This window comes from Oncorhynchus mykiss, chromosome 19, assembly GCF_057628025.1.
Source record: "Oncorhynchus mykiss isolate SJ-2025 chromosome 19, ASM5762802v1, whole genome shotgun sequence".
Classification (NCBI taxonomy): Eukaryota; Metazoa; Chordata; class Actinopteri; order Salmoniformes; family Salmonidae; genus Oncorhynchus; species Oncorhynchus mykiss.
In genome coordinates, this window is record NC_143040.1 from 71,370,844 (window position 1) to 71,384,249 (window position 13,406).

At 47.4% G+C, this 13,406-nt stretch overlaps 1 protein-coding gene across 11 annotated transcripts in view; it reads left to right on the plus strand.

The window, feature by feature from the left end:
• pacs2 (phosphofurin acidic cluster sorting protein 2) overlaps positions 1–13,406 on the plus strand; it is a 114,211-nt gene that overhangs the window by 58,290 nt on the left and 42,515 nt on the right. For all 11 annotated transcript variants that reach the window (XM_090211671.1, XM_090211667.1, XM_090211674.1 and 8 more), the window contains exons 2-4: positions 6,495–6,582; positions 8,707–8,796; positions 11,502–11,627. In XM_090211671.1, coding sequence (XP_090067797.1) covers positions 6,495–6,582; positions 8,707–8,796; positions 11,502–11,627 — 304 coding nt within the window. The remainder of the gene's footprint in view (positions 1–6,494; positions 6,583–8,706; positions 8,797–11,501; positions 11,628–13,406) is intronic.

The following is a 13,406-nucleotide window of genomic DNA, read 5'->3' on the forward strand; positions in this document are numbered from 1 at the left end:
TTTCGTTAGTTTGTTCATGTATAGTGTCGTGAATAAAATACAATGAACAACCACCACGCTGCGCTTTGGTCCGCTTCTCCTCCTCCTACAGACGAACGCCGTTACAGAATCACCCACCACAACAGGACCAAGCGGTGTGGTAATGGGCAAAGGAAAAAGCAGCAGCAGGAGCAGCGCGAGGAGGTATGGACATGGGAGGACGAATTAGACGGAAGAGGACCCTGGGCTCAGCCAGGAGAATATCGCCGTCCCAAAGAAGAACTGGAGGCGGCGAAAGCGGAGAGGCGCTGGTATGAGGAGGCAGCGCGGCGTCGTGGATGGAAGCCCGGGAGTCAGCCCCAAAAATTTCTTGGGGGGGGGCTAACAGGGAGTATGGCTACGCCAGGTAGGAGACCTGAGCCAACTTCCTGTGGTTACCGGGGGGCTAGAGAGACCGGGCAGGCACCGTGTTATGCTGTGGAGCGCACGGTGTCCCCAGTGCGGGTGCACAGCCCGGTGCGGTACATTCCAGCTCCTCGCATCGGCCGGGCTAGAGTGGGCATCGAGCCAAGTGCCATGAAGCCGGCTCTACGCATCTGGTCTCCAGTGCGTCTCCTTGGGCCGGCTTACATGGCACCAGCCTTGCGCACGGTGTCCCCGGTTCGCCTGCATAGCCCAGTGCGGGCTATTCCACCTCGCCGCACTGGCAGGGCGACCGGGACCATTCAACCGGGTAAGGTTGGGCAGGCTCGGTGCTCAAGAGCTCCAGTGCGCCTGCACGGCCCGGTCTATCCGTCACCACCTCCACACCCCAGCCCTCCGGTGGCAGCTCCCCGTACCAGGCTGTCTCTCCGGCCCATCCGTCCAGAGCATTCCTCCTCTCCAGCGCTGCCGGAGTCTCCCGCCTCTCCGGCGCTACCAGAGCCTTCCTCCGCTCCAGCGCTGCCGGAGTCTCCCGTCTGTCCGGCGCCTCTGCCGGAGCCTCCCGCCTGTCCGGCGCCTCTGCCGGAGCCTCCCGCCTGTCCGGCGCCTCTGCCGGAGCCTCCCGCCTGTCCGGCGCCGCTGCCGGAGCCTCCCGCCTGTCCGGCGCCTCTGCCGGAGCCTCCCGCCTGTCCGGCGCCTCTGCCGGAGCCTCCCGCCTGTCCGGCGCCTCTGCCGGAGCCTCCCGCCTGTTCGGCGCCTCTGCCGGAGCCTCCCGCCTGTCCGGCGCCTCTGCCGGAGCCTCCCGCCTGTCTGGCGCCTCTGCCGGAGCCTCCCGCCTGTCCGGCGCCTCTGCCGGAGCCTCCCGCCTGTCCGGCGCCTCTGCCGGAGCCTCCCGCCTGTCCGGCGCCTCTGCCGGAGCCTCCCGCCTGTCCGGCGCCTCTGCCGGAGCCTCCCGCCTGTCCGGCGCCTCTGCCGGAGCCTCCCGCCTGTCCGGAGCCTCCCGCCTGTCCGGCGCCTCTGCCGGAGCCTCCCGCCTGTCCGGCGCCTCTGCCGGAGCCTCCCGCCTGTCCGGCGCCTCTGCTGGAGCCTCCCGCCTGTCCGGCGCCTCTGCTGGAGCCTCCCGCCTGTCCGGCGCCTCTGCCGGAGCTTCCCGCCTGTCCGGCGCCATCGGAGCTTCCCGTCTGCCCGGCGCCGCCAGCGCCGCCCGTCTGCCCGGCGCCGCCAGCGCCGCCCGTCTGCCCAGCGCGCCAGCGCCACCCGTCTGCCCAGCGCCGCCAGCGCCGCCCGTCTGCCCAGCGCCGCCAGCGCCGCCCGTCTGCCAGGAGCCGCCAGCGCCGCCCGTCTGCCAGGAGCCGCCAGCGCCGCCCGTCAGCCAGGGGCCGCCAGCGCCGCCCGTCAGCCAGGGGCCGCCAGTGCCGCCCGTCAGCCAGGGGCCGCCAGTGCCGCCAGTCAGCCAGGGGCCGCCAGTGCCGCCAGTCAGCCCAGCGCCAGCGCCGCCAGTCAACCAGGGGCCGCCAGTGCCGCCAGTCAGCCAGGGGCCGCCAGTCAGCCAGGGGCCGCCAGTGCCGCCAGTCAGCCAGGGGCCGCTAGAGCCCCTCCGCCCGGAGCAGCTGTCCCTCTGTCCCGAGCAGCTGTCCCTCTGTCCCGAGCAGCTGTCCCTCTGTCCCGAGCAGCTGTCCCTCTGTCCCGAGCAGCTGTCCCTCTGTCCCGAGAAGCTGCCCCTCTGTCCCAAGCAGCCCCTCTGTCCAGTGGGGTCATTGAGAGGGGTGGGCATGGTGAGTAAGCCACGGAGGCGGACAATAAGGCGGACTGAGACAATGGCGAAGTGGGGTCCGCGTCCCGCGCCAGAGCCGCCACCGCGGACAGACGCCCACCCAGACCCTCCCCTATAGGTCAAGGTTTTGCGGCCGGAGTCCGCACCTTTGGGGGGGGGGTACTGTCACGTTCTGACCTCTATTTCCTTTGTGTTGTATTTATTTAGTATGGTCAGGGCGTGAGTTGGGTGGGCAGTCTATGTTTGTTTTTCTATGTTGTGGGGCAGTTCTATGTTTTCGGCCTAGTATGGTTCTCAATCAGAGGCAGGTGTCATTAGTTGTCTCTGATTGAGAATCATACTTAGGTAGCCTGGGTTTCACTGTGTGTTTGTGGGTGATTGTTCCTGTCTTTGTGTAGTATTCACCAGATAGGCTGTATTAGGTTTTGAGTTCTCACGTTTCTTGTTTTTTCGTTAGTTTGTTCATGTATAGTGTCGTGAATAAAATACAATGAACAACCACCACGCTGCGCTTTGGTCCGCTTCTCCTCCTCCTACAGACGAACGCCGTTACATGAATAGTCAAGATATAGTAGTGTTTTTTTCATTTTTTCAGTCATATTTTGTGTAGATACATTTAAATCCCACTTTGTAACACAACAAAATGTGAAAGAAGTCCAGGGGTGTGAATACTTCCAGAAGACGCTGAACTAGCCCAGAAACAACCGAGTGGTGATGTTGGGGTCTGTTGCATAAAACTGCTAGCCCATTCTTATTTATATTTATAAACTGGTGATGTTGACTTGAAGGAAAACGCTTGGGGCGGTAACCGAAAGGTTACGGGTTCAAATACCGGAGCCGACAAAGTAAAAAAAAAAAATGTAACTGTGCCCTTGAGCAAGGCACTTAACCCTAATTGCTTCAGGAGCGCTGTACAATGGCTACCCTGGCCATGACCCCCACACACTTACACTTATGTGTAACAGGACAAATATAAACAACCCCCAAATTATTATTATTATTATTATTATTATTATTATTACATGGCAGGCAGTTGTTTAGACTACAACCTATAACCAGGCACCATGCCCTCAGTGTTACAACCTACAATTCTACTATCCTACTATTCGACCATGCTGGTCATTTATGAACATTTGAACATCTTGGCCATGTTCTGTTATAATCTCCACCCGGCACAGACAGAAGAGGACTGGCCACCCCACATAGCCTGGTTCCTCTCTAGGTTTCTTCCTAGGTTTTGGCCTTTCTAGGGAGTTTTTCCTAGCCACCGTGCTTCTACACCTGCATTGCTTGCTGTTTGGGGTTTTTGGCTGGGTTTCTGTACAGCACTTTGAGATATCAGCTGATGTACGAAGGGCTATAAAAATAAATTTGATTTGATTTACAACCAGGCACTATGTCCTCAGTGTTACAACCTACAACCAGGCATCATGCCCTCAGTGTTACAACCTACAACTAGGCACTATGCCCTCAGTGTTACAACCTACAACCAGGCACCATGCCCTCAGTGTTACAACCTACAACCAGGCACCATGCCCTCAGTGTTACAACCTACAACCAGGCACCATGCCCTCAGTGTTACAGCCTACAACAAGGCACCATGTCCTCAGTGTTACAACCTACAACCAGGCAACATGCCCTCAGTGTTACAACCTACAACCAGGCAACATGCCCTCAGTGTTACAACCTACAACCAGGCACCATGCCCTCAGTGTTACAGCCTACAATCAGGCACCATGCCCTCAGTGTTACAACCTGTTAACATGTTACATGCCTCCAAACCTGGCTAACACCTAACTCTCTGTATTGCGCTCATTGTACTCCATTTCATTGCGTAACACGACAAGAGTGGCAAGGATTGGAATGATGACACGTTTTGACTGGATTTCTCTTGAAACCTGGTCATTTGTTTTGGGGGGGGGGGGAGTTACTGGAATGTTTCCACTCCTGGAAGCCAGGTTTCCCAAGCAGCTAACTTCTCGTATTGGAACGAAGATGTAGTGAAAAAGCTAAACGGAACAGTTCTCACATAGAAGGAATAGTAATGTATTGTTTATCTTCCCAAACACAGTGAGGGCCTCATTAAAACCCCCTCCAGTTATCACATTGCAGCTCTAGTAAAGACGACTGCCTGCCATCCACTTCCACTTTACCCTCTTTTAACCTGGGTCCCAAATGGCATCATATTCACTATATAGTGCACTATTTAGATGGCACCTATTTGTGGAATAGGGTGCCATTTTGGGGACAAGAAGGTATTAGTCTGCCCGGTCTGAGATGTTGGCAGTTTACCCTCTTCTCCTTCTCTAGCCAGAACTAGACAGAGTAGAGGTAAGTGGAAGAGGATTTATCCTTTACCTCAGACACCCTTAGGTAGCATCAAGCAACACTATCAAGTCCAGCTTTTTGAACAAGGTCTGTGTACTTTATAGCCAATTTCTGTTGTTTGTTTTCTCTCTCAGAAAGACCAGTCTGGCATCTCTTCTCTATCATTTCTTTAGACAACTCAGTTTCTTCATTTTTTTTTTGTGTGTGTTTTTTTCTTTCATTTAAGAGCTGTGGCTTTTGGATGGAAATTGGAGAGTTAGCCTATCACAGTGAGTTCATGCATAAGTCGGATTCAAAAATGTTCACGAGTCGGAGTCTTGTTCAGTAGAGAGTTGAGATAAAACTAGACTACTTAGCCTTTTCCATGAAATGATCACTGTCAGAAGACTTGTGGGTTGGGATGACATCCTCTGATTCACGTCTTCTGGGTTATTGGTTAAACACAGTTGATGACGGCATGATGGGTTACACAGGTCTACAGGGTTTAACTGTCAATCATCCCGTTTACCCAACATGATACTATTTGATTATTTAAACAACTTTCAGACTAATAACAATTTACAGACTAATAACAATTTACAGACTAATAACTTTCAGACTAATAACAATTTACAGACTAATAACAATTTACAGACTAATAACTTACAGACTAATAACAATTTACAGACTAATAACAATTTACAGACTAATAACTTTCAGACTAATAACAATTTACAGACTAATAACAATTTACAGACTAATAACTTTCAGACTAATAACAATTTACAGACTAATAACAACTTACAGACTAATAACAATTTACAGACTAATAACAATTTACAGACTTATAACAATTTACAGACTAATAACTTTCAGACTAATAACAATTTACAGACTAATAACAATTTACAGACTAATAACAATTTACAGACTAATAACAATTTACAGACTAATAACAATTTACAGACTAATAACTTTCAGACTAATAACAACTTACAGACTAATAACAACTTACAGACTAATAACAACTTACAGACTAATAACAATTTAGAGACTAAACAACTTTCAGACTAATTACTTTCAGACTAATAACAACTTACAGACTAATAACAATTTACAGACTAATAACAATTTAGAGACTAAACAACTTTCAGACTAATTACTTTCAGACTAATAACAACTTACAGACTAATAACAACTTACAGACTAATAACTTTCAGACTAATAACAATTTACAGACTAATAACAATTTACAGACTAATAACAACTTACAGACTAATAACAATTACAGACTAATAACAACTTTCAGACTAATAACTTTCAGACTAATAACAATTTACAGACTAATAACAATTTAGAGACTAAACAACTTTCAGACTAATTACTTTCAGACTAATAACAACTTACAGACTAATAACAACTTACAGACTAATAACAACTTACAGACTAATAACAATTTAGAGACTAAACAACTTTCAGACTAATAACAATTTAGAGACTAAACAACTTTCAGACTAATAACAATTTACAGACTAATAACAATTTAGAGACTAAACAACTTTCAGACTAATAACAATTTACAGACTAATAACAATTTAGAGACTAAACAACTTTCAGACTAATAACAACTTTCAGACTAATAACAACTTACAGACTAATAACAATTTACAGACTAATAACAATTTAGAGACTAAACAACTTTCAGACTAATAACTTACAGACTAATAACAACTTACAGACTAATAACAACTTACAGACTAATAACTTTCAGACTAATAACAACTTACAGACTAATAGACTTGATGACGGTTTGGGTTTCTATGTTTATGGGCGGCTAACAGGGATGTGATTTGACTGTGAGGCTTACAAAGGATGTGTTTTGACTGTGAATTATCTGTTTACTCAAACATTGTATATTATAAAGGTCTGTCTGCCTGCCGGTCTTTTGTGGGGGTTCTCTGTGTGTGCGTTAGACCAGTTGTAATTCGTGTCTCTTATCGTCTGTGTGCAGGTTGTGCAGTCTGACTCTGAAGAGGCTGGTGGTCCTGAGGGAGCTGGATAAGGAGCTCATCTCTGTGGTCATCGCTGTCAAAATCCAGGTATGACCATCGCGTTCACCTTCAGAAACACCTCACATGGCTGGAGGTACGACAGGGACACACCCGGATGCAATATCTACACATACTGTACACACAATATAAATGCTGCATTTACACACAGAGCTCACACATACAAGTGCATTCAGAAAGTAGTCAGACCCCTTGACTTTTCCCACATTTTGTTTATGTTTTATAGCCTTATTCTAAAATTGATTCAATTGTTTTCCCCCTCATCAATCTAAACACAATACCCTATAATGACAAAGTAAAAACAGGTTTTTGGAAATGTTTTCAAAAAAATAAATAAACAGAAATATGAAATTTACATAAGTATTCAGACCGTTTACTCAGTACTTTGTTGAAGCACCTTTGGCAGCGATTACAGCCTCGAGTCTTCTTGGGTATGACGCTACAAGCTTGGGACACCTGTATTTGTGGAGTTTCTCCCATTCTTCTCTGCAGATCCTCTCAAGCTCTGTCAGGTTGGATAGGGAGCGTCGCTGCACAGCTATTTTCAGGACTCTCCAGAGATGTTTGATCTCTTGTCCCGAAGCCACTCATGCGTTGTCTTTGCTGTGTGCTTAGGGTCGTTGGAGTGTGAACCTTCACCCCAATCTGAGGTTCTGAACATTCTGGAGCAGGTTTTCATCAAGGATCTCTCTGTACTTTGCTCCGTTCATCTTTCCTTCGATCCTGACGAGTCTCCCAGTCCCTGCTGCTGAAAAACAACCCCCCACAGCATGATGCTGCCACCACCATGCTTCACCGTAGGGATGGTGCCAGGTTTCCTCCAGACGTGACGCTTGGCATTCAGGCCGAAGAGTTCATTCTTTGTTTCATCAGACCAGATAATCTTGTTTCTCATGGTCTGAGAGTCCTTAAGGTGCACTTTGGAAAATTCCAAGCGGTTTGTCATGCACTTTTTTACTAAGGAATGGCTTCTGTCTGGCCAGTCTACCATAAAGGCCTAATTGGCGGAGTGCTGCAGAGATGGTTGTTCTTCTGGAAGGTTCTCCCAACTCCATAGAGGAACTCTAGAGCTCTGTCAGAGTGACCATTGGGTTCCAAACTTCTTCCATTTAAGAATGATGGAGGCCACTGTGTTCTTGGGTACCTTCAATGCTGCAGACATTTTTTGGTACCCTTCCCCAGATCTGTGCCTCGACACAATCCTGTCTCTGAGCTCTAAGGACAATTCCTTCGACCTCATGGCTTGTTTTTTGCTCTGACGTGCACTGTCAACTGTGGGACCTTTATATAGACAGGTGTGTGTCTTTCTGAATTCATCACAGGTGGACTTCAATCAAATTGTAGAAACATCTCAAGGATGATCAATGGAAACACGATTCACCTGAGCTCAATTTTGAGTCTCATAGCAAAGGGTCTGAATACTTATGTCAATAAGGTATTTGTGTTTAAAAAAAATTTTTTTTATACATTTGCAAACATTTCTACAAACCTGTCGCTTTGTCATTATGAGGTATTGTGATGTCATTATGAGGTATTGTGATGTCATTATGGGGTATTGGGATGTCATTATGAGGTATTGTGATGTCATTATGAGGTATTGTGATGTCATTATGAGTTATTGTGATTATGAGGTATTGCGATGTCATTATGGGGTATTGTGATGTCATTATGAGGTATTGAGTGTTGATTGATTGAGGAAATCATTTAATTTAATCCATTTTAGAATTCAGGCTGTAACGTAACAAAATGTGGAAAAAGAGTCCAGGGGGTCTGAATACTTTCTGAATGCACTATACTGTATATCCTGTATGTACACTGCATGTCACACACATCCTGTCAGACAAATGCTATTCAACCTGGCTGATGTTTTTTTCCCCGTGCATCACTTTCCCCTGCTTCATCTACTGGTGCCTGCTGGTTGAATATTAGAGCTTTGTAGAGCATTGCTTAATTTAAAATGCAAGCCGAGATAATACCGTTGAGATTTATTTGTTTCTCTTTTTTTTAAAACATGACTTATAAAACGTAATCCTATGCAACATTAAGCTATTAAAAACAGTTCTTTCACTGCGCTATCACGGCATAAAACAGTCAAATCCTGGAGGGACTGGATAATGGAAATGAGTGCTGGTCTGATGTGGTTCCTTTCCCTAGGGTTCCAAGAGGATCCTGAGGTCCCATGAGATAGTGCTGCCCCCTAGTGGCTCAGTGGAGACTGACCTGGCTCTCACCTTCTCACTGCAGGTAAACACTAGATAGACGGACCTGGCTCTCACCTTCTCACTGCAGATAAACACTAGATAGACTGACCTGGCTCTCACCTTCTCACTGCAGATAAACTCTAGATAGACTGACCTGGCTCTCACCTTCTCACTGCAGATAAACTCTAGATAGACTGACCTGGCTCTCACCTTCTCACTGCAGATAAACACTAGATAGACTGACCTGGCTCTCACCTTCTCACTGCAGGTAAACACTAGATAGACTGACCTGGCTCTCACCTTCTCACTGCAGGTAAACACTAGATAGATTGACCTGGCTCTCACCTTCTCACTGCAGGTAAACACTAGATAGACTGACCTGGCTCTCACCTTCTCACTGCAGATAAACACTAGATAGACAGACTGACCTGGCTCTCACCTTCTCACTGCAGGTAAACACTAGATAGACAGACTGACCTGGCTCTCACCTTCTCACTGCAGGTAAACACTAGATAGACAGACTGACTTGACTCTCACCTTCTCACTCTAGGTAAACACTCTAGATAAACATGTCTGTTGGCTTTTCTGCATATACAGTACTAGTCAAATGTTTGGACACACCTACTCATTCAAGGGTTTTTCTTTATTTTTTACTATTTTCTACATTGTAGAATAATAGTGAATAAACCAAAGCTATGAAATTAAACATATGGAATCATGTAGAAACCAAAAAAGTCTTAAACAAATCAAAAAATGTTTAATATTTTAGATTCCTCAAAGTAGCCACCTTGATGACCATGATCTTGATGACAGCTTTGCACACTCTTGGTATTCTCTCAACCAGCTTCATGAGGTAGTCACCTGGAATGCATTTCAATTAACAGGTGTGCCTTGTTAAAAGTTATTTTGTGGAATTTCTTTCCTTTTTAATGCATTTGAGCCAATCAGTTGTGTTGTGACACAGTAGGGGTGGGAAACAGAAGATAGCCCTATTTGGTAAAAGACCAAGTCCATATTATGTTAAGAACAGCTCAAATAAGCAAAGAGAAACAACAGTCCATCATTACTTTCAGACATGAAGGTCAGTCAATCATGAACATTTCAAGAACTTTTAAAGTTTCTTCAAGTGCAGTCGTAAAAACCAGTCGATGAAACTGTCCTCTCATGAGGACCGCCACAGGAAAGGAAGACCCAGAGTTACCTCTGCTGTAGAGGATACATTCATCAGAGTTAACTGCACCTCAGTAATTGCAGCCCAATTAAATGCTTCACAGAGTTCAAGTAAAAGACACAACATCAACTGTTCAAGAGAAACCACTACTAAAGGACACCAATAAGAGGAATAGACTTGCTTGGGCCAAGAAACATGAACAATGGACATTAGACCAGGGGACATCTGTCCTTTAGTCTGATGAGTCCAAATTTCAGATTTTTGGTTCCGTGTCTTTGTGAGACGCAGAGTAGGTGAACGGATAATCTCTGCTTGTGTGGTTCCCACCGTGAAGCATGGAGGAGGAGGTGTGTGGGTGCTTTGTTGGTGACACTGTCTATGATTTATTTAGAATTCAAGGCACACTTAACAAGCATGGCTACCACAGCATTCTGCAGCGATTCCATCCGGTTTGTGCTTAGTGGGACTATCATTTGTTTTTCAACAGGACAATGACCCAACACATCTCCAGGTTGTATCAGGGCTATTTGACCAAGAAGGAGAGTGATGGAGTGCTGCATCAGATGACCTGGCCTCCACAATCACCCGACCTCAACCCAACTGAGATGGTTTGGGATGAGTTGGACCGCAAAGTGAAGGAAAAGCAGCCAACAAGTGCTCAGCATATGTGGGAACTCCTTCAAGACGGTTGGAAAAGCATTCCTCATGACGCTGGTTGAGAGAATGTCCAAGAGTGTTTCAAAGCTGTCATCAAGGCAAAGGGTGGCTACTTTGAAGAATCTCAATTATGAAAAATAAAATGAATATGTTTAACACTTTTTTTGGTTACTACATAGTTTTAATGTCTTCACTATTATTCTACAATGTAGAAAATAGTACAAATAGTAAAAAAAAACACAAAAAAAAACATGATTGAGTAGGTGTGTCCAAACTTTTGACTGATACTGTATGTCAGAGTCAGCATCCGGCCCACTGCCCTCTGACTTACCCTCATCCTATCTTCCCTGTCATGCCAACACTGTTCTATACTTAAAAAAACTACATGGCAGGGCCTCCCGGGTGGCGCAGTGGTCTAAGGCACTGCATCGCAGCGCTAGCTGTGCCACCAGAGACTCTGGGTTAGAGTCCAGACTCTGTCGCAGCCGGCCACCACCGGGAGGTCCGTGGGGAGACGCACAATTGGCCCAGCGTCGTCCGGGTTAGGGGAGGGCTTGGCTGGCAGGGATATCCTTGTCTCATCGCGCACTAGCGACTCCTGTGGCGGGCCGGGCGCAGTGCACGCTGACCAGGTCGCCAGCTGTACGGTGTTTCCTCCGACACATTGGTGCGGCTGCCTTTCCGGGTTAAGCGGGCATTGTGTCAAGAAGCAGTGCGGCTTGGTTGGGTTGTGTTTCGGAGGACGCACGGCTCTCGACCTTCGCCTCTCCCGAGTTCATACATGAGTTGCAGCGATGAAACAAGACAGTAAATACGACCAATCGGAGACCACGAAAAAGGGGAGAGAAAAAAGGGTTAAAAAACTAAAATACGTGGCTAATTCTTCTCTTTATTTTGTATTGTTTTTCATCCATCCTCAGTACCCTCACTTCCTGAAGAGAGAGGGTAACAAGCTCCAGATCCTGCTGCAGAGGAGGAAGAGATACAAGAACCGGACTATCCTGGGATACAAGACCCTGGCTGTAGGAACCATCGATATGGCTGAGGTAGGAACCATCGATATGGCTGAGGTAGGAACACAATGAGACAAGACCCTGGCTGTAGGAACCATCGATATGGCTGAGGTAGGAACCATCGATATGGCTGAGGTAGGAACACAATGAGACAAGACCCTGGCTGTAGGAACCATCGATATGGCTGAGGTAGGAACACATTGAGACAAGACCCTGGCTGTAGGAACCATCGATATGGCTGAGGTAGGAACCATCGATATGGCTGAGGTAGGAACACAATGAGACAAGACCCTGGCTGTAGGAACCATCGATATGGTTGAGGTAGGAACACAATGAGACAAGACCCTGGCTGTAGGAACCATCGATATGGCTGAGGTAGGAACACAATGAGACAAGACCCTGGCTGTAGGAACCACCGATATGGCTGAGGTAGGAACACAATGAGACAAGACCCTGGCTGTAGGAACCATCGATATGGCTGAGGTAGGAACACAATGAGACAAGACCCTGGCTGTAGGAACCATCGATATGGCTGAGGTAGGAACACAATGAGACAAGACCCTGGCTGTAGGAACCATCGATATGGTTGAGGTAGGAACACAATGAGACAAGACCCTGGCTGTAGGAACCATCGATATGGCTGAGGTAGGAACCATCGATATGGCTGAGGTAGGAACACAATGAGACAAGACCCTGGCTGTAGGAACCATCGATATGGTTGAGGTAGGAACACAATGAGACAAGACCCTGGCTGTAGGAACCATCGATATGGTTGAGGTAGGAACACAATGAGACAAGACCCTGGCTGTAGGAACCATCGATATGGTTGAGGTAGGAACATAATGAGACAAGACCCTGGCTGTAGGAACCATCGATATGGTTGAGGTAGGAACACAATGAGACAAGACCCTGGCTGTAGGAACCATCGATATGGCTGAGGTAGGAACACAATGAGACAAGACCCTGGCTGTAGGAACCATCGATTTGGCTGAGGTAGGAACACAATGAGACAAGACCCTGGCTGTAGGAACCATCGATATGGCTGAGGTAGGAACCATCGATATGGCTGAGGTAGGAACACATTGAGACAAGACCCTGGCTGTAGGAACCATCGATATGGCTGAGGTAGGAACCATCGGCATGGCTGAGGTAGGAACACATTGAGACAAGACCCTGGCTGTAGGAACCATCGATATGGCTGAGGTAGGAACACAATGAGACAAGACCCTGGCTGTAGGAACCATCGACATGGCTGAGGTAGGAACCATCGATATGGCTGAGGTAGGAACCATCGATATGGCTGAGGTAGGAACCATCGATATGGCTGAGGTAGGAACCATCGATATGGCTGAGGTAGGAACCATCGACATGGCTGAGGTAGGAACCATCGATATGGCTGAGGTAGGAACCATCGATATGGCTGAGGTAGGAACCATCGATATGGCTGAGGTAGGAACCATCGATATGGCTGAGGTAGGAACCATCGACATGGCTAAGGTAGGAACCATCGATATGGCTGAGGTAGGAACCATCGATATGGCTGAGGTAGGAACCATCGATATGGCTGAGGTAGGAACCATCGATATGGCTGAGGTAGGAACCATCGATATGGCTGAGGTAGGAACCATCGATATGGCTGAGGTAGGAACCATCGATATGGCTGAGGTAGGAACCATCGATATGGCTGAGGTAGGAACCATCGATATGGCTGAGGTAGGAACCATCGATATGGCTGAGGTAGGAACCATCGATATGGCTGAGGTAGGAACCATCGACATGGCTAAGGTAGGAACCATCGATATGGCTGAGGTA